This window comes from Amblyomma americanum, chromosome 8, assembly GCF_052857255.1.
Source record: "Amblyomma americanum isolate KBUSLIRL-KWMA chromosome 8, ASM5285725v1, whole genome shotgun sequence".
Taxonomy (NCBI): domain Eukaryota; kingdom Metazoa; phylum Arthropoda; class Arachnida; order Ixodida; family Ixodidae; genus Amblyomma; species Amblyomma americanum.
In genome coordinates this window covers 26,069,378-26,090,964 of record NC_135504.1, presented here as the reverse complement: position 1 = coordinate 26,090,964, position 21,587 = coordinate 26,069,378, and the positions used below count along the sequence as shown (strand labels likewise).

The window sequence follows — 21,587 nt, the reverse complement described above, 5'->3', positions numbered from 1 at the left end:
CGGTGTCCGGAACGCACTCAACGTTACAGACGCCCAGCCGTATCTGCTTGCCTGATACACCACAGCTTTCGCTCGCTAACCCGATTCAGCAGTAGTTAAGCCGCAGCCAATTTCATATTTGGCTGCATGAGAAACTTGAACATGATATATTCGAACGGAATGTCCCTCTAATGAGTTGTTCGGGCACGAGTGCAGACTGAGCCTGACGGCTACGGGCAACGAGCTACGGCTGGAGCTCCTCAACTGCAGCACGCTGCAGGACGTCCGGCTGGCGCAGCACGTGACGCGTATACCGAAGGAGCTGGTCTTCGATCACGCCTCCACCTTATACCTGGCGCAGGCCGGACCCATCCTGGGCGGAGCCTTCCAGGTGAGTGGTCCCAGCACGACGCAACTAGTGTTCGCTTCGGGCTTCATACCGCTTTTGGGGCTCAAGTCAATTCAATTCATGGTTTATTTGGTGCCTCGTACAGTACAAAAGGGCAAAAGAACTGTTTGGACCCTTAGCCAACGACTAGTAAATGCGTCCAATTCAGACGTGTAATGAAACAGGCATTGTATATATGTAAGAATACAAACAAAAATATTCAAAACGTAAGAGGAAGAGGTACATAGGTATTCACAACGGATAATATTGCATACATGAGTACAGTATAAGTATAGCACTGTATATGCATGAGAAATACACCATGTAAATTAAAACACTTATCCAGGATGTTATAATTTTTAAACCGCAGAAATCAAGGATATAAAATGTTTCTTCACTAGTGCGAAAAGATTGTGTACAGTTTTCACTCCTAATGGTAAGCTATTCTACATTTTTTGTGCCCCTAAATTGAAGTGGCCGATCCCCGTACGCATTGTTTGTGGGAAGTACATTAAAGGGACACTGAGGAGAAATTGAAGTTGGCTTGTATCGATAGAATAGCAGCTCCTGATCACAAAAACGCCACTCTTCCTGAAAGCAAAGCTCTTGTAGTGTACAAAATAGCAAGAACCAAAATAAAGGTATCGCCGCCACAGGCCAATCTCGCAAGTACAAGCGTGGTGACTTCCTAGGACAAGAGACGCCACCTTGGAGGAATTTTCCTTACTTCATGGAAACCACGAATCTCTGAGGCTGGCAAACGAAGGTTGCGCACCGCACCGCTAGCTGTCAGAAACCACGGAGTCTGCGTTTAAGTCACGTTTCACGTCACTTCGTTCTGTGACGTCATAAGAGTTGCCGTTACGTCATAAGAGTTCCCTGAGTTTGAATCAGAGCGTCGGGAAAAACTTTTTCAACTTCGAATCCAAATTTCTTTGAAATAAATGCATCTTTCGCGCCCGGACAAGCGGCAACAAAGCCATGAAATGCCGAACTATCAGATTTTGCTAACAAAAAAAATTGATAGAGTTCTCCTCAGTGTCCCTTTAAGGTTAGCCCCAACGCATTTCTGGTGGTGCGGGATGAGGAGCAGAATAATGATGCATGGAAAGGATGGTTGTGTCTGAGGACAGTATTCATGGTAATGGCCATATCTTTTTCACAGAGTATGTCAAAGGGTAATGCCTGTAATTTATGAAACAATACCTTGCTTGGGTGGTCATAGCTCAAGCAACTTGATCTCACCTCAACCCGTACGCTGCAACTCTGCAATCTCGCCTTTCCGCACTAACTGTCTGCCTTCCACTGGCGGGGATACTGCCTCAACACGAGGCAGAAAAGCGAAGCACACCATTGGGATATGTAGTTCATTGCTGTTGGCAAAAAAAAAAAGAGCGTGACACAATGCGAGGACGAAGAGATATAAACGGGACGGACGCCAACTTTTAAGTTGTATTCGGAATAACGGCTTGGCGATAAATAACTTGACCAAGAGGCAGGAGCGCATACGCAAACGAACAAGAAATAGTTGGTAATCACGTGATGTCACTGGCGCCGTTTGCACAATGTTTTTATCTAGCGCGTAGCATCAATATCACGATCCTGAACAGGAGGCGATATACCCTTACAAACATGGTCTATAGACAGTCTATAGACTTCTAATAGCCTTTATTGCCTTCCTATAGATATTTCTTTTTGTGTATTCATAGTCTATAGACTGTCTATAGACAACAAAAGTGTACTAAAAGTGTACGGCATAAATCTATAAATTGGCTTTAGGCTGTGTATAGACTTTGTAGAAGAAGTCTATGGACAGCCTACAGACTGTCTAAAGAGATTGTTGTAAGGGTAATCCGCTTGAAGGTGGTTTCAGGCGATCGGACTAGATAGCGGATGATCCGTGCATATCGCCTACCACGTGGCGCAGACGTCACTCTTCTGAGGCACCGTGAGTGTCTTGCGCCGAGTCTGATTGGGCGCAGCACGCTCAAGGTCACTCATAGGAGTGATGTTTGGGTCATGTGGTAGACGGTCCTCGCTGACCGCCCGCGATCCGGTCTGTTAATGATGTTTAGTCACGCCTGCGGCGTTTCGCAGTGCTCCATAACAAAATGACGGCCTGTGTGTCTTCGGTGAGCGCTCCATATATAATGAATGAAGGAGCACATTCATGTCACTGCTTTTTTTCAAAGCACTTGGCGGAAAAATTTAAACCTTGTAGCGAAACTTGACCCTACTATTATATCCCACACACATTCAGTAAATGCACTTTGAGAAATATCACGTAAAAATGCTTTAGTCTGGGTTCACCTGTAAATTCATTCCTAATTTTGGTGGGAACACTCAATTTCTTTTTTTCGCTTTGCAGGGCCGCATCCAGACGCTGCGACTGTTTAGCGTTCCTGTCCTCGTGCCTTTGTGCCAGAACACGTTGGGATTTCAGGTGGGCTACAGAAACGCTTTCGCGTACAGGAGAAACATTCTTTTGGTGCGCGCTCTTTGACCGTAAAACGCACTTCCAGCATATTTTCCGACTGCCATGAATGAAGCAAGAGGTGGGACGCTACCTTAAGGTCAAAAGCTTCATGACCTCACACACAAATCTTTTCGTCTGCTCCCATAAGGACTTAGCTACGGAATATTTTCGGAATAATTACGGTTGGCAACGGAAACAAATTCCCTCCTCGAAACATGCGAAGTTCTATAGCAACTGTGAACATTTTTATAGAGGCTTCGGTCTCCTCTATTTGCTGACCTCAAGACCTCCAGTGTCGCGTTTGAAATCCTCCTTCCACTGCTGACTGCATGAACTTACTATGCTTTGCAGCGGTCATATACCTCCGGTGCCAAGAGCAAACACTGCGTATATTTAGTGATTGAAATCTACCGCAGGACTTAGGCAGGATATCCCCCAAAAGTGAGCGCGCTAAAGAATAGCTTACTTACTTTTTTATTCTCATAGAAAATAATTTGCGTATAGAGTTTAGATGCAAGGATCCCTGGACTCTAAACTTTTCACAAAGGCTGTAATTGTAAGACAGGGACGTTTGCAGCCCAGCTATCTCTGGTCCTCTTGTTCTCCAGATTCTTCCCTGAAAAAGCAACCCATGCAGATTTCCCTAAATACGAGGATATAGCAAATACGAGGAATAGGAGAAATAATATGACTTCCGAATAGCTCTTAGCAATTAATTTGACCTCTGTTAACGCACTGACGGTGGGGGCTGGTTTAGGGTTCTCCGAGTAATTATGACGCCAGGCAACGTACAATCTTGATCAAAAGTCCCAAGGCCAGAGCGCTCACCTGCAGCGAAATGAATGTCCTTAGAATGCTCCGTGTAGCCGATCATTCAAAACACAAGTCAAGCAGGAAGCTTCTCTACCGCATGAAAAAAACTTCTGATAGCATTTCATAGTCACTGGGTCTTCAATAGTGTCGTAATGCCCCTGTTATGCGGCTGAAGCGAGTAGCCTTTGGCCTTAAGATTTTTTACCAAGGCTGTGCATCTAAATAATCTTAGTGATGAATGTAAGTACTCATATCTGCTTCGAGAATTGAAGAAAGAGATTCCTGCCATGAGGCGGAGCCGTTGTACCGTCCTCAATGGCCGAATGCATCACAAAATCGGTTTCGTTCATAAAAAGGGCCAGCACTGCTGGCTCTATAACCCTCGAAAGTGCTTGGCTTTGGCTGCCACGGACCTTAACTGTGCACGCTGAGCGGAACATGCTTGTTTTCTCCTCCAATGACCGCGTGCAGAGCGACGCCCCTGGCGCGCCGTGGGCGGAGCATACGGAGCCAGCCAGCAGCCAAGACAAGCCCGCAGCTGAGACTGAACCCTGGAAAAGGTCGGCCGAGTCAGCGATGAAGGTCTGGGCACCCCTCCTGTCGCATGCTTTGCCTGTCGTACCTATGAAGTTGAGCAATTCAATGAAGTGGAAAGCTTACCCCTTTGATAGGTTTTGCGGGGAAGACACAACTACTGCCGAAAATGCCGCAGAAAGAACAAAAACGCAGAAAATCGTGGCACATTGGCACAGTGTTTCCTTAGGTTTATTTCCTTATGCGATTAGAGTTATTTGTCACATTGGCGCAAAACCATGTCTAACAATTCTAAACATCTGCTTTCTACCACCACCTGATGTGGTTTTGTGTCAGCACGTGCGGCCGCCTACTGGAGTGTATGATCATTCTTTTTCGGTTGTTTTTCGCATAAAGTTCCAGTAAAACATTTGTGATAATCTTTTAGCGATTTGCTCAAGATCTCTCTCATTTATTTCTGCTTACAGATGTCTCTTCATTTTCGCAGTTTCGTGTTGTTTTGCCCAACATCCGGAGGGCACTGGCTCATATAATATGAGGTGTTTTACTGACAAACTGCGTTCGGGTGTAGAACGGCGCATTTATGCCCAAATTTCAGTTTGTAAACTTCTTGTCAAGAGAAAAGTTACCTCTTTTCTTGGGCTTTTTCGGAAAACCTATATTTTCTAAGTAATTTACATCACCTGGTAGAAGAATCATTTTCCTACTGTGCGAGCGCCTCATAGAAGGTAACGAAAAGATGTTCGCCAGGGCGTCTGCCCGGTTTGCCACACTTCGAGAAAATGGGGCGTCAGTAGTCGCACAGAGCGACACTAGGCTTGACTGTCACGAAATCTGCCTGTGCTGCCAAAAAGAAAAAGCTAATCAGTCTCGGAAGTTTTCATCAGTGCGGGACCTGCATCTCTCTCGTCCAAATACGACTTTAGGAACGCAGCAATCATTCTGTCGAATACAGTAAAAGTCTACAGCTATTTTCGAACAATTCGTACGATAAAGGACTACTTAGTTAGCGGTGGTGTTTTTCAAATTCAGTGAGCGCTTCAATATCATGTTAAGTTAACAGACCAATGAACGCAGCTACGCAGAGGCCTGCTTGGAAGTGGTGCGCTGCCATTCGCAACGTCCGCCGAGTCGATCGCGTCATCTGACAGCAGTGCGTCGAAAGTGCACTGTTTCCGCAGGCAGTTGAAACAGTTAACCTTGAAAGTGCTGGAATCGCATCGCATCGAAAAAAAGGATTTAAAGAGATACTAAGAGCCACTTGCTGCGAAGATGCAGCTGGATACTGGTGCTCCCTCCTGACCTGAGATGGAGCCACCAGTACGTGAATGGCGGGTGCAGATGAACACGTTGTTGAGCGCGAACCCTCCCGATTGGCTGAGGTCACTGTAGTATCCACGGTGTTACAGACGACTTGTGAGATGAATTATAGATTTATACCGCCTTTCTTGTAGGTTTCGTTATATGTCCGCGGCATAAACTGGGAATCAGAGATGGGTAACTTTTATTTCTTTATAGAAAATAGCCATAAAAACCCTCTGTTGACGGCATTACTTAAAGGGATGCATAAGCACGCAAATACAAAAAGCACTTTAACATTATATAACAATTCTGATCTGGTTTTTTTATGTTCACGTGGTTTCTTGCCGCTCTTTGGCTGAGGAAAGGGACCCAGGAATAAGCCGCTCGGTTCGGCATCATCGACGACAACCCTGCCGTTGCTGCAACCTGTTTCCTAAAGAATGAGCTTGCTTTTGTGGATATACTGTTTTTCTTTTTCAACTCAGAGGCACCAAAATATATTCTGGGAAGAGCGGTGTTCCACGTGCACCACTCGTGCGTTGAAGCATGACTGTATATGACGTAAAGTTGGCCTTTCAGCTCCCCATCGCCTGCGGTGCAGCTAATTTTCCCCAGGCACCAGCGGCCAGCGCGAGCAGTGCCTATAGTAGCATGCATAGGCAACAATCGATAGCCGATGAATCTTTAAGGCAGCGCATATTCCTCGTTCCGCCTGGCTGCGTTCTACGATCTCTGCAAGGGCCGTATGCTTGCCGATAGATAATCTTCGTTCCCGAAGCGCAGTGTAGGTTTTAAGTGCAAACTGAGATGGCCGCCATTGCCAGTTGCATTTACACCTTCTCGCTCTTCCACCAGGGGGACAAAGGTGACGAAGGCCCTCGTGGCCCACGTGGATTGATCGGTCTGAAGGTGAGTTGTGCTCTACGTGATGCTGACAACACTTCTGTGAGACGGTCGGTGTGACCAACTTCACAATGCTTAAGAAACGGTACCGATGAGAAACCCGAGAGACAGATGAAAAGCTGGTTTCCGACTGAACTTTGTTTACACACATGCAGGGAAACATATGCACAGCAAAAAAGACAGGTAAGCAGGCTAACAGAACACACGTCATCTACAGTCAATGTCTTGTGGTTCTGTTGCGGCATGCGGTTGCTCTGATCACGTGCATTAGCTTATGACCCTTCATTCGTCGATCGTTGGGTATAGCTGCACTGTGTTATACAAATAACCTTTGAGTCGTGACTGATTAATATTAGCAAAAATTATAATTATATTGTAGCTCCAGTGTCTAAGACAGCGGCAGGTGTGCCATCGCATGAAGGCAATTCGGAAAAGCTACCCGCCACTTTCAATATGGCACTTTAGGCCGGCAACTCTGTCGAAAGATTAAGCAGCCACACTTCGTTGAGGAAATTACCTCCGTGCAACGAGTCTGGAACAGTGGGTATTGCTTTTGCAGGGTGACAAGGGTGAACAGGGAGTGAAAGGAGAGCCGGGAGTGTCCTTCAGGAGGGAGGACTTCATCCCGGAGGTAAGTGCGTCCACGTCATTATTGTCCCCACGTCCCATTAAGCGTGATTACAGTAGACCAATGATAAATACCCACGGGTTCTCTTGACCTGAATTCGCGGAGACGGCACCTCTCCATTTTTGAACTGGCGGCTGAAACAAGCATGTATAACCAGTTTCCAACTTGGTATCAGTTCACAAACTGCTGTTGCGCAATCAACAATATGTTGAATTTCCTCATGGCGTAGGCCTTTGAACGCGCCATTCAATACGCAGGGTCATTACCCACCAATTCGCTACCAGCGACATTGCTCTTTTTTTTTGAGTCTATAGCGTCTGCAAACAGTCACATTTTTCTGTTTTTTGACGTCACCTTCTTTATCTGTATGCACGTTCGTCAAGACGACTGAGCTTTGCATCTGTGTTTATTTCCTTTGCTCCTCCACGGCAATAAGTCTATTGTATGCATTTGTGCATATCTATATGTAGAGGCGTCTGCATGACACAGAAATGTATTGACTCTATCTACAAATGTGTTTTCTGAATTTTACTCTAATGCTGCCGCAACAGTATGCGGAGGGAAGACCTCGTTGGGCTGGAAGTCTTTAGCTTTCCCTTCGTTTTTCCTGTATGCGTAACAGCAAATACATTAATAAACTATCATCAACTACCATCATCTTTATACGCCAATGCTGCGAGAGAATTTTCCTTTTCTATCGCTGCCTGCTTGACCCAACTGATTCGGTGGTCTGGCGCATATATGGAAAGCAGCGCGATAGAGAGCAAGATGCCACAAACCTCTTCCGGTGCCGGCGCCATTAGTAGCATTGACTTGGTGCTCGCCCCACTTTGCAGAAGGGCGAGAAGGGCGATCCTGGTCGTCGGGGGAAGAGGGGTCGTCCGGGCCCACCTGGTCCTCCCGGGCCGCCGGTACTTTTTCCCCTTATTCACCCTTCCGTGTGCCACTGCCACTGGCTTCACAGCACCCTAGCAGCACTAGACATCGGTCAATTTCAATATTGGAAGTGTGTCGGCAAATGCTGGTTCCTTATAGAACGGTGTTGGCCAATGCATTCCCAACATTGGGCCAATATATTCCCTATATTGGGCCAATGTTATGTGCTGCTTGGAAAGCAAGTGGCATGCAACCAGCGTTATCTCTTTTAACTGAAAGCAGCCATTATGGACTCCTCTTATGCTTATGCTTTTGTGCTCAGATTTTTAATTATGGACACCAGGTGTCCTCTGCACGACAGCCGGCCTTGCACAGGTCGCCAAACTGAAGGGCCTATGATTGGCAAAAGGTAAATATGGCCGCTCAACTGCTTAAGATACGTTCCATTTCCTCTTTTTGTTGTTAACCGAGAAGCGATTTCAAGGCGTCGTAGGGACTGACTAACAAGGAGCCCAGAAATCTAAACCGAGTCTGTGCACTTCATATGTGACGTGCTATCAGTGAGCATCTAGAACGTTCATATATCAAAAATAAACTTGAAATAAAGATCTAAAAATGTTGCACTTGAATACTTGCTATCTTGGTGGTTTCTTTCTACTCAGTAGTCTCTCGACGGCTCGGCTTGTGGAGTAGATACCAATCCAGAATGCATTCATGCTAGTATTCATCCATGCGGAGGTGCTTCTACGGTGAGATTGCATAAAGAAACCTCACTTTTAATAGGTGCTTACGCAAGTTCCAATCAACACTGAGCAATAAAATACGGTAAGCACCCGTGCGATTATGAATATGAACTATTTCTTGAATACATGAATGAATCTTCTGCGCTCTTGTGGCTCACTTCTTTTCCGCAGGGGCCCGCGTTGAAGGCCGAGAGTTTAGCCCACCCCCCGCGCTACGAAAGAGGCCCTCCCGGTCAAAAGGTACAACAGCTGAAAAATGTTTACCAGCACACAACTTTTGTCATTAGCCGTAGTTAATGCTTGTGGCCTTTTCCTTCTCATTTGATTCATGTTCATTCACATGCTTTCAGCGTTATTTCTTGTTCTCTTCCCTGTGATTTTGTTGATATTTTTTTGTTAATTACTATAGCTGTAGAGGTCCGCCATGTACTTGTACCTTTTTGGTTTTCCCTTATAATGATACACTATATGAAATTATGTTTGCTGTCTTGTTCATTACCGTAGTGTGAAATGACCATGATGTAATTCTGTAGTTTTCTCCTCCACCCCTCCCCTCTTACGTTATACCCCACCCAAAGGACATAAAGGGTTAACAGATGATGAAAGTGATGATGACGATGAATGTTCATGTTGACGGTGTCAACCTTCGGGAGTTCTATTTCAAATCCAAAAAGCGAGTTCTCAATAGCTTGCGGCTCTTCTCCGGTACCGAGCGGCACCTTTACGTATATTCAGAGCTTCGCGAATTATTCAACGCTAGTGCAGCTCAAGGACGGAACTCATAAGTACTCGAAATGACAAAACCACCCGCGTTTGTATGCGTGCTGTGTCGACACCAAAACCGAGTGAAACCGTATTTCTATTCAGTGAAACGAGAATACAGTGCCATTCAACTCCAGACTTGGCCACTATAAGTTGCCTCATTTTGAAATTTTCTGCAATGCTTGTTTACATCTGATTAATAAAGAAGATGATGGGCAACTTACAGAGATCCATGACAGAAAATAGTTCTGTGCACGAACAGGGACGTAGGAAAGGAACCAATTGAGTGGCTTCCACCGAACTCTGCTATATGAACTTTACTATAGACGGTGCGCTAAAAAATATATAAAGAAAGGCATGTCCCTCTTCATTTATATAATCAATTTTTTTTTCTCTAACAAGGTTCACTGGAAGTCAGTTTGTCTCGTTCCTTCTCCCATGTTTCTCCACAGCGCTGTTTTCTCTCAGGCATCTGTTTACGTCTTACTGGCACCGATTTGCTCACCGAAGGCACCATTTATTAAAGGACCACGATGGAACAGAATAGTTTGGGCGTTGTCCTAGAATCTCTCCATGTTCGGCGTGATGTTCGCAGCAATTTCCGAACAATGCTCGCCCTCATTTGTCGAGCAGTGGTGAAAGCCTTTCATGCTTAACAACGGCAGCCAACGCTCCAAATTGCTCATCCGCTTTCTTGTCCACTTCTGGTATATAGTGTAGTATTGATTCCTTTAACTGAAAAACCAACTGTAAATTTGCTCGAATTACGCAGAGTTCGATATAATGCAACCTTTCCTAATGCACTGGTTGTTGACCGGATTAAATCCTCTGGAACGTCTTACTGCTGCCGATTTCCTCACCGCAAGCACCATTTTTTTAGCGTTTTTCCTCCATAAAAACGCACCCGAAAGCGGCGGCTGCGTTTTTATGGAGGAAAAATGCTAGGGCGCCAGTGTGCTGTGCGACGTCAGTGCACGTTAAAGATCCCCAGGTGGTCGAAATTATCCCGGAGACCTCCACTACGGCACCTCTTTCTTCCTTTCTTCTTTCACTCCCTCCTTTCCCCCTTCCCTTACGGCGCGGTTCTGGTGTCCAACTATATGGCACAGATACTGCTCCATTTCCTTTCCCCATAAGCCAATTATCATTATTATTATTATTATTATTATTATTATTATTATTATTATTATTATTATTATTATTATTATTATTATTATTATTATTATTATTATTATTATTATTATTATTATTATTATTAAAGGACAGCGATGGAACTGAGTACACCCCAAGATTCGATACGGTCTAACCAGTGCGGCCGCCCTGACATTATCCTACAACTTCCGAGACCCGACTTGTGCGCCCTTTGGCCACTGACGCAGGGTGACTGCGGCCCACCCGGACCACCAGGGCCGCCGGGGGCACCAGGGCTGCCCATGCCGTGGGTGGACGCTACCAAGAGCATTCTCGAGGAACACAAGGGTGCGCATCTCCTGCTTGCTTCTCGGCTCCAGCTCAATTCAGCAGGAGAGCACGATTGTATTTCAAAAAGTAACGTAATAAGACTTCTCGCGGATGTCAAATTCCAATTTTTGTTCGTAATCTCAGAGAGAAATGAGGCTAAATATCAATACTTTATCACGTAGTCTTTAGATTACGTGTTTCATTCGTCACACCTAAGGAGTATCGCTGGCGAGCTGGCTGGGCTCACTTTAACGTGGTCTAATGTGAAAATGCGGAGTGTTAGAAGGATACCGTTGTTAGTGTTAGTGTTAGAAGGGTACCGGTAGCTGAGCATCTATCGAAGATGCTGTAGGGAAGCCTTTGCACTGCTTACATACTGTTCGGGATGTTGCGAACATGTGTAAAACGGGACCGCTTCCTCCGTCCTTTGCTTCGCTTGAACAGAGAGCGCTTCTTCGAAGGATTTCTAAACGTTAAACAAATACAAAAATTAAGCGTCGGGCGCAAGGGCCTCTGTACCGTGCAAAAGCTCATAATTACCAAAATAGCAAATATTAACATATTTGGTACTTATATTTTGGGCTTAGACTATAAAACAAGAAAATGGAAGAAATAACTATTTTATATTCACATGTCAATATTAAGAAGATCGCGGGGATATAGTGGCCGCAGCTGGCACAGGACAGGGTTAATTGGAGAGATATGGGACAGGCCTTTGTCCTTCAGTGGGCGTAGTCAGGCTGATGATGATGATGATGATTTGCCACCAACTACAGTTGACTGAAATAGTCTTGCGACGCAGTTTCACAGGAATCGCCAACCGTGTTTGAAGAGCACAGAAAATAAACTTTCATATTGCTTTGTCTCTGTTCAAGTATGTGTGCTTCTACATACGCAACCGGCCTGTTATGGTGAGGGAACAAACGCGGGTTAATGACATCCTAGTCGAAATGAAGAGGAAGAAATGAGCTTAGGCAGGGCATGTAATGAGAAGGCAAGACAACCGCTGGTCCTTAAGGGTAACGAAGTGAATTCCAAGAGAAGGCAAGCGTAGCAGGAGGTGGCAGAAGGTTAGGCGGGCGGATGAGATTAGGAATTTCGCAGGCATAGGGTGGGCGCAGCTGGCAAAGGACCGGGTTAATTGGAGTGACGTGGGAGAGGCCTTCGTCCTGCAGTGGGTGTAGTCAGTCTGATGATGATGATGATGATGATGATGATGATAGTATGTATAAGCAGTAATAATAAAATAAGTACGGCGCCGTGTGAGGCGGTCAGCACCCGAGCGTTTTTTTTCGTGCGCAGACGACGAACCCGACTACGGAGACGAAGCAGCCGCGCCTCCCGAGATGGGCCCCATGTCGAGGCAGACGGTGGCCTGGAGGGACGCCGCCTCGTTCCTGCGGTCGTCTGCGTCGCAGCCCGTGGGCAGCCTCGCCTACGTCATGGAGTCCGACGAGCTGCTCGTCAAGCTGTCTCAGGGCTGGAGGAGACTGATGGTGAGCATCCGCAATATCCGTGCCCGTCAGCGGTATTAGACATATCTTCAGCATACCGTGTACCGTGTTACCGTAAACCAAAAACAGATCAAGAACCGCCTTTATCTCTTCCCTTACGGCGTGGTTCGGGTGTCCGCCGATACGTGAGACAGATACTGCGCCATTTCCTTTCATATAATTGGTTTTTGGGGAAATGAAATGGCGTAGTTACTGTCTCATATATCGTTGGACAGCTGAACCGCGCCTTAAGGGAAGGAATAAAGGAGGGAGTGAAAGAAGAAAGGAAGAGGTGCCGTAGTGGAGGGCTCCGGAATAATTTCGACCACCTGGGGATCTTTAACGTGCGCTGACATCGCACAGCACACGTTAAAGATCCCCAGATGGTCGAAATTATTCCGGAGCCCTCCACTACGGCACCTCTTTCCTCTTTCACTCCCTGCTTTATTCCTTCCCTTAAGGCGCGGTTCAGGTGTCCAACGATATATGAGACAGAAACTACGCCATTTTCCATTTTCAACAAGCCGCCGTTTCGCGGCGTTACTAAGCCCCCATTAACCATCATTGGTTGCCTGCTATGAAAACAACCTACAGTGCAGAAATACTTCACCGGAAATCCGTAATCTAGGTAACAAAAAAAGATAATATGCTAATCTTGGTGCATTAATAGCGGAAGGTTATTTTCCTATGAAGAGCTCAATGCTGTTTTGTGTGACAGTATTTCAGTATCAGTTTGTTGTGCGCGAAGTGATTTGGTAATGTTGGGGACATATGTTGAGTCATCACTGTACCGTAATTAGTTCGTGATTGTGGAACCAAGCACAGTGATTGATAAAGATAAAGGTGCTAACTGCATGCAGTTTCTCAAACCTACCTAGAGCCTCACAGTCTGTGCGAGTTTCTTCAAAAGCACTTCATCCACCGCGCGAATGCCTGGAAGATGTAGTTTCGTCTTTGGCTTGGATTAGTGCTCTTCCTAAAACGTGGAGTCTGCATCGTAATCTGTAGCTGCGCCTCGATGCTCCCCTAAATGCTGAGATTAGATTATTTTATGAGTGTATTTTTTTACTTCTTAGTTAAATTTAGCGCAAGTCAAAGCTCAAGTTAAGCTGGTATGGGATCTTTCACAGCATTCTAAGAATAGTAGTGCCAGTACGACTGCATCCATGATTTCTACCCAACAATATCCAATCCAATAGCGAAATCGCACCTTTCCGCCTTTCCTGGGCATTCCTCTCCTGCTGAAGAACTACTGCAGCGCCACTTTTTTCCTCCAGGGAATTTTGAGAAACTACATGACCAAGCGCAAGCTTCATGCCTGCCATTAGGTTGTTTCTGTGGACGAAGTCTTTTCTCGTTCCAGGTTGGAGGGCCGCCAACCTGGGCTGACGAAAAGAGCCAACGGATGACCGAGCATGAGCTGCGGAGCGAATGAGTGACGTCAGCGACGCGCCTTCCGTGAGGAAGGCCCATCCTTCTGAGTGGCCGCGTGTTAATAGGATAAGAACTAAGCAATTAAAGGGAGGCAACACATGATGCCCTTGTGGGCTACGAAGCCAGAGATTTATGTCGCGGGTGGTTGTATACTGTCAAGAATGTCCCTAGCAATTGGCATGTCGTGGTTCTGCTGTGGGTTGCAGCATACAAGCAAGAAATGTAGTTTGTAAGCCGAAGTTTAGAAGAACTGCGCCTCGCCAGAAAGACGGACAGCCATTACATTCCACGTGGAACTCGGAACACATTCGCTTCCGTACTAAAATATAGACTTTTCCACCCTGTACTCTCAGGTTTCGAAATACCTGCTCTCTGGGCTGTTGCAAACCGGTTCAGAGGGCTCGCGTTGCAGCTTTATACATGTTACCAGAAGATGAACATAATAGTCAGGAAATCAATATGGCGGCGCCATGAAGAGCTTAGTATTTATTTTTCTTCAAGACTTCTTTAGCAAGAATGGCATTCCACTTTATTTTCTATTTTTGCACATTTTGTTTAGTAAAGTACACCTGTAGTCCTATATTATTGAGACAGCCCACTAAACTTTCGCATGGCGCAGAACAGAATCCGTTCTCTAACCCTTCAACTAGGCCTCGTAGGTAGAGCCTTTCCGCAGCAGCTGGCCGGCAGTACAAACGGTGCTTTAATGAGCCCCGATCTGAAATCACGAGGCTTTCGATGTGAATAATGAACCATAAGTCTGCCGGCATCGACGCTCGAGTTCAATCTGGATAGAGAATGCCACGTGACCACTGCAGCTGAATTATGCGCTCTGAGCCTCTTGCACTGCACCGGAAACCGTAGCATCGATCCTTTTGCAGGGCATGCTCTTCATTTTATGGCCATTCTTGTTATTGAGGTTTCGGGTACTTCGCAAGACGCATTGACTGGAACCACCCTGACTCTCCAGGGGTAAGCAAGATTCGATAAAAAAACGCGCCTTGGCTTTAACCATTACGTCTTGCCAAGTAGCTGACGCCTGGACGACTGGTTTTGTTGTCTCGCAGCTGGATAAGAAAGTTATGCGCTTTACATCAACCAGAGAAAGATCTTGCAGCCTCTTCTCTAGCCGTTCACGTGTAGAGGACAGTATACTGACTTCGTAGGCACTGATTAATAGAAAACTTCAGTAAACTGCGCAAGAGCTATGAAAACTAACCACCAGGCTGCAGTCAATTAAAATTTAATTTATATTTAATTTAATTTATAAGTTGTGATTTGTGCAAGAAAATGAGTGCTTGTGAAGGCTGTGCACAATGTGTCGTCATTGAGTTAGACGTATTACTTCAGACACGGCATGTTTTCGTTGTAAGGTGAACTATAAGGTAGTGCTGTGAGGAAATATTGTGCCTATTGTCCGCACTGCTGCGTTTGAAATACGAAATACTAATAAAATACAGTGCCTAAGTTGTAACCTGTCTACTATTATATATTAAAGTTCTGCCTTTCCATAGGCTGAACCTGGCATGGGCTAAGCAAACTGAACACTCCAAGAGCTTTTGGATCTTACCATTTGCTAAAATTTCCATATTTGTTGTTGTTGTTGGAAACTTGATTTTTCCATAAAGTTCATGCTATGGAAAACATAAAGTTCATGCTATGGAAAACAGGAGTCCGGATAGTCTGGAATACGGAAGGTAGAGGAATGTCACAACGCTCGTGGTCAGTAACTATATGTTAAAGTTGAAAATTTAGAAATTTCTGATAAACGTGCGACCGCCTGGTAACCAAACAATGAAACAGGTGCAGTGACAAAAATGCATTCATATAACAGTCCGAGAGATAAGAGCTAAAACAAGCGAAGAAATAAATTGGAGGGGTCACTTATGCTTCCCCGTTAAGAGTATAACGCGATTACATTAACAGGGTACTGGCCATATATGCGAAATTGGTAATTCTCTACTTTAAAGGGACACTGAGGAGAACTCTATCAATTTTTTTTTGTTAGCAAAATCTGATAGTTCGGCATTTCATGGTTTTGTTGCCGCTTGTCCGGGCGCGAAAGATGCATTTATTTCAAAGAAATTTGGATTCGAAGTTGAAAAAGTTTTTCCCGCCCCTCTGATTCAAACTCAGGGAACTCTTAGGACGCCACGGCAACTCTTATGACGTCACAGAACGGAGTGACGTGAATCGTGACGTAAACGCAGACTCCGTGATTTCCGACGGCTAGCGGTGCGGTGTGCAACCTTCCTTTGCAAGCCTCAGAGATTCGTTATTCCATGAAGTAAAGAAAATTCCTCCAAGGTGGCGCCTCTTGTCCTAGGAAGTCATCACGCTTGAACTTGCGAGATTGGCCTGTGGCGGCGATACCTGTATTTTGGTTCTTGCTATTTTCTACCTTACAAGAGCTTTGTTTTCAGGAAGAGTGATCTTGTTGTGATCAGGAGCTGCTATTCTATGGATACAAGCCAACTTCAATTTCTCCTCATGCAGTGTCCCTTTAAATGCACAGATCCCTGGAAGTCCTCATATACCACTCCTGGCGCAGTGATGCAGCTGTTAAGCGACGCGCCACTGATGGCAGGTGCTGCCATAGGTGGGGCTTGTGCGAAGCAGGTTGCTCTCCCCGAGCCACCTCTCGCCACCAGTTATTGATTTAACTGCCACCTGCCACAGTGAGCAGTTTGCTCACAATAAAGTGGGCAGGTTCTGATGATGCCACAAGCTCACAGGACTTAGGAGGCCCACCTGCCGTCTAGCTTGCTTCTCTGGGGTTTTTGTTGGAATTTTTGCTCGCGGTAATCGACGTCGACTATTCTGCGACGCAAGCTCTTTAGCGCTATTGAGTTAATAAAAACGTTCTCAGGGAAACGTTCTTCAGCATAGAAAAAGCTGATTTAGTGATAGAATTCAAAAGGTGCAAAACATATTCTGAATTCCCTAGCATCGTCGGTTCCTTAGCAAAACGAAGACGGTAAACTTTGGTGCATTAGACCCAAAGTGAAATGCGATATGCAGTAAGCAAAGAGTTTACCTCTTTGCTTACTGCATAGGGAGCCCGCTGAGTCGTTTTCCCTGTGTTGCTGTTGTGTCGCCGTTACTCTCGGTAAGGTGGTGGTTTCTGGGGCAAAGATTATCGGCCCCCGAATTGTCAGACGGGTACGGGTCTGATCGCGTTCAAATTGGCGTGAGATATAGCACAGAATGGCTAGTCGCCAGATGCACCTGCCTTTGGTCAAGAGTCGAACAAAGGCATGCAAGGGCGCCTATGGGAGCATGTCACACTATGGGTGTCTATGGCGAGCGGCTATGCTATCTCTTTGTGTCTCTTTATCGGCAATTAAGTGCCCACCTTTGGGGGGTAATGTCTTTCCAAAGCGGTATTTCTTTACAAGGTAATGGCACAACGAAAAGAACGATAAATTTCGAAATATAAGCCACCTCGCTCCATTTGTTAGCTGTTACTCACCGAATAGATATTTGGTGGAACAGGTGGGTGCTTCTGGAGCATGATTTAAATTTGTCCCCAGCTCTACGCTCTACGAAAAAGTTTTTTTTTTGTCGGCAACACTCCTGTAATTGAACAAAAAACACCGAAAGAATAGACACTAATTTTGAAAGTAGCCGCGCAACTCGCCTATCCACCTAACAGCGTCGTCGGTTGCCTCTTCATCCGGCAGGTGGCAATCGAGTCGACTGTTCCGTGCTCCTGCGTGTTTGACGGCAGCAGGAAAACCAGCTGGAGCGTCTTATCGTTGTCATGACAACGGTATTCAGGTGAAAAAAATCTTCATCCCCGAGAGTGAACTTTCATCTACCGCAGGCGAAAAAAAAAAGGAGCTTTGTATCCCGGTCCCTCCGACAATTCAGCCACCGCCGCAGCCTTATCGAGCTATATGCGTGTTCTCCCAGTCACCAAGGGCGATGAAGTAGCAATAATAATAATTGGTTTTTGGTGGAAAGGAAATGGCGCAGTATCTGTCTCATATATCGTTGGACACCCGAACAGCGCCGTAAAGGAAGGGATAAAGGAGGGAGTGAAAGAATAAAGGAAGAAGAGGTGCCGTAGTGGAGGGCTCCGGAATAATTTCGACCACCTGGGTATCTTTAACATGCACTGACATCGCACAGCACACGGGCGCCTTAGCGTTTTTCCTCCATAAAAACGCAGCCGCCGCGGTCAGGTTCGAACCCGGGAACTCCGGATCAGTAGTCGAGCGCCCTAACCACTGAGCCACCGCGGCGGGTCAATTAGAAACCGAAACTAACCGGAGTTTCCTACCCCTTCGTGCGTTACGAACTGCATGCTGTGAAGCAGAAGTGGAGATTTCGTGGAGGCGATTTGATGCATACGCATTTTAATGCCTCGTGTGGATAAATGTTCATTTTCGTGCGAATAATTGATCAAGCAGCTAAGAGCAAACTTTATTTGTGTTGACTTCATGATGAGCCTCAGGACATCATCATCTTCGCCTATAACACTTCAATGCAAGAGGCCGCCTACGCTTTTATAGGCTCGTTCACAGCATGAAGGCAACGACCAATCTAGACGCCATGCTGCCGAACGTCATCGATGGCGACAACATTGACGTCGACGCCTATCCTCAGCCTGCAGAAGAAGCACGACAGCGACCGATTACGGATTACCAGCAGCGGACCGCCTCGCGATGCGACAATCTTAGCCGACGCAACATGGAATACAAGTCCGGTGACCGTGTACGGTTGTGAACACCCATTCGCCGCCGCGGACTGCGCGGAAACCTTTTGCGCCGCTACTTCGGCCCGTACAAGATCATCTGCCGAATCGGGGAACTTGACCCAAGAGAGACTTGGTATCAGAGCGGCACCGTGCAAACCCCAATTGTTGTGCATACAGCGCGTTCCGTATTTATTGGTCCAGTTTCTAGCAAATTCTTATGCTCAAAGTACTGGCCCATTTGGGCTCAAACATCGACCACAAGGCAGTTTTTACTCGTCTACGTTTTTGATAAGCAATTTCACGTCAAAACCTGCTTGTATTTTGCGGAATCGGCGAAACACTACTCACCGAGGCACTAAAATCTGCTGTTAGCTGCGGTAGAATCTCTGCTGAGGCGAGCGCCTTAATTCCAGACAGCTGTGGCAAATAAAGTTTCTAATTTTCCCTTCCTCCATGCCCTGAGGCGAGTGGAGCAGCCGATTTGAGGGCCTGCGCCATCTGGGGAACCGCAAGAACGCCCCCCCCCCCCCCCCCTCCCTCCGAGCTCGGATTTTGGTTGCGGCAGAGGTCGCCAGGTGGCACAGCCTTTCACATTGGCTGCTCCGCTCTCTCCGGCAAAAATTCTGACGCAGTCGACTGCAGTTTCTCGCCGGTTCCGGACAATGCTGGGAAGTTTCAATATCAAATTACTTATCAACAAACGTAGACCTCCATAAGTTACCTTGTCGTCAGCGTGTGAGACGAAATCGGCCAGTAGTTTGAGCAGGAGAATTCTTCACAACGAAGCTTTGTCTTCTTGCTTGCCAAACCATCGTCACCACACGTGGCAATATTTATCAAAGAAATTATGAACAGCTGCGGTGATAGAGAACAACCCCACCTTAATCCTTCGTGTACCTCAACAGTGGTACTTATCCCGTCCCATGCAATTTCAACCTTATTACCGACACCTTCACTTCACGAGAGCAAACGACTTCAGCCCTCCTAGCGACTAAGTTCAAAACTGAACAAATAGCAGTTTAAATTTTGACCACAGGGAGGCGACACGGGTCCGACGGCTTGAAGTCGGAAATTGTCGGGAAGCGAGTTGCTCTGCTTCAACGATCTGCGACGGTTTGCTCGCAGGTACGCTGTCATCGCCGCCGGCCTTTCAAGTATGGCATTGCGTCACTGGCCGTCTGAGAGTGCTCTAGGTGTCATTTGTGCAGCGATTGGCCGAGCGCTGGTGAGCGCGCGAATTGCAACTGTTGAAAGCGGCGCGCCGGTGTTTGAGGCAGCGGCTACCGATGGGTCTGTAGGTCGGTTCCCAACGTTGATTTGCGTCTTACTCTGCATTGTTGGATGTTGAGTGAAGAATGAGGAGGACCCAGCTATCACCACTCGATTGGACATAAAAATAGACCTTGGAATAGCGTTGGTTTTCCCTGGCGTTTTGTTACACAAGCGAGCTGTGCCACCGTAAGCACCATCGAAACATCGCGCTTGGCACACGAAATTCAGCGAAGACATTGCGTCCGAAACGATAGTAGCATAATGCGATGAGTATACACCCTGAAAGCGTTTTCTAGTCGCTCCAGACAATAATAAAACAGCTTGAAAGTTGTCGGCACACTGCAGCTCACACAGTGGGCCAGCTTTTTCCCGAGAGATATGACCGCACTACAAGGAATACGATGGGCTGTGGGCGGGGCGCTGCGTAAACAAGAGAGAAGGAAGGCATTCGGAGAGGGTGGTGAGGGATACTCAGATATGACAACGGCTAGGAACCGGCTCAGCTCTCACCGTTGCCGTGGCCTAGAGGGTTGAAGCGTCCGCCTCGGCATCGGGAGGTCGTGGGTTCGACTCCCCGCTCGCGCGGCAAGTGCGGTGCGTTGTCGAGTCCCGGCCGCGCGTTCACCCGGCGCGTTAAAACGCGGGTACAGGGGGGTCCGCTGCCCGAGGCGCCGGGTTTGTCAAGCGGACCTCTGCCCCTGGGAGGGACGGGGTCACTTTGCCCCTGGGGCCCTAAAAAGCCGCGCGGGGTTCTGCGGGCCTCGTGAAGAGGCCCCTCGCCGCCACGTGATAGACCCCCGGATCGAGGCGCTTCCGGCGTGACCACAGGTCTTAGACAGGCGCGCTGTGCGAGGCGAAACTCCGGGCGCGGTGTCTGTGAGGCGACTCGGCCTCTGTCCCCGTCCCTTTTGATACTTAATGCACCTTCAATCAAAGTCAAACTTTTGCAAAGACGTTCTGCGACACCTTTAACATAACGTGCGACAAGAAACACACCTATGAAATGTATTGCGGTGTAAGCAGTACGAACCAAACTAAAGGTAAGCGTCGTTAATACTCTGCAAGATTTGCATTATTCCATATCGTTAATGAAAAAAAAAAGAAAAGACCATGCTCGCTGATGTCTTCACTAGATGCCGATATCCATACCATAGTCCTCAATCTTTCATGAAAAGCAGCAGCTGGGTGAATTACTAACTGTAGCGTCGCTCATTAGTGAAGCGACCTTGAGTGGTCTGTTTTGTTTACTACTACGCTCGGCTGGGGCATTTGCCTGATTAGGTCAAAATGAGTGCTGTATTAAAAAAAATGTTTACCGTAATTGTGGTGGCAGCGTCGCCTCCCCGGCTGAAGCAAAGAGAGGGGAGGACTCGTACTATTTGGCGCGTCTACTTTCCCTGTACTGCCGTCATCGATAGATGGCGCTGCTAGTACAGTTGGCGTATGGCGCCTGAATGTCGGCAGTTGATTTGTGTCCAGGTTGTTGCGAAAAATTATTTCTCTTCCGGCATCACCGTAGATTACGTTGATTCACAATTCATTCTGACAGATTGGTTTAAGCACCTCACCAAGTCATACTTATAAGCTCATTCGCCGGACAAATACCACCTCTGCGAAATTTCAGCACAAATACACCAGCTATACAATGAATTGATACAGCATATACTAATTATCCGTTAGAGCCGCGGTGGTTACAGCCCGAGTAAGATAGATATGTTACGAAAATGTCACATTTTCGTTTCGATCAAACGTTTATGAAATGTCCTTACCTCCAGATTTTTGTCCAATGCTTCTGAAATGTTACAAATAAACGTCGGAGTA

At 46.6% G+C, this 21,587-nt stretch overlaps 1 protein-coding gene across 2 annotated transcripts in view; it reads left to right on the top strand.

The window, feature by feature from the left end:
- The window catches only part of LOC144101179 (uncharacterized), a 31,231-nt gene extending 15,897 nt beyond the window's left edge, over window positions 1-15,334 (top strand). The window contains exons 6-16 of one of the 2 annotated variants that reach the window (XR_013307948.1): window positions 196-370; window positions 2,736-2,810; window positions 4,128-4,238; window positions 6,348-6,401; window positions 6,955-7,026; window positions 7,860-7,934; window positions 8,814-8,882; window positions 10,784-10,883; window positions 12,168-12,361; window positions 13,722-14,908; window positions 15,025-15,263. Coding sequence is in view for 1 of the 2 variants with exons in the window: in XM_077634230.1 (XP_077490356.1) it covers window positions 196-370; window positions 2,736-2,810; window positions 4,128-4,238; window positions 6,348-6,401; window positions 6,955-7,026; window positions 7,860-7,934; window positions 8,814-8,882; window positions 10,784-10,883; window positions 12,168-12,361; window positions 13,722-13,793 (997 nt within the window). In the remaining variant the exon portion in view is untranslated. Of the gene's footprint in view, window positions 1-195; window positions 371-2,735; window positions 2,811-4,127; window positions 4,239-6,347; window positions 6,402-6,954; window positions 7,027-7,859; window positions 7,935-8,813; window positions 8,883-10,783; window positions 10,884-12,167; window positions 12,362-13,721 lie in introns of both variants that reach the window. The other variant, XM_077634230.1, reaches the window with a different exon arrangement.
- Window positions 15,335-21,587: the final 6,253 nt, after the last annotated feature.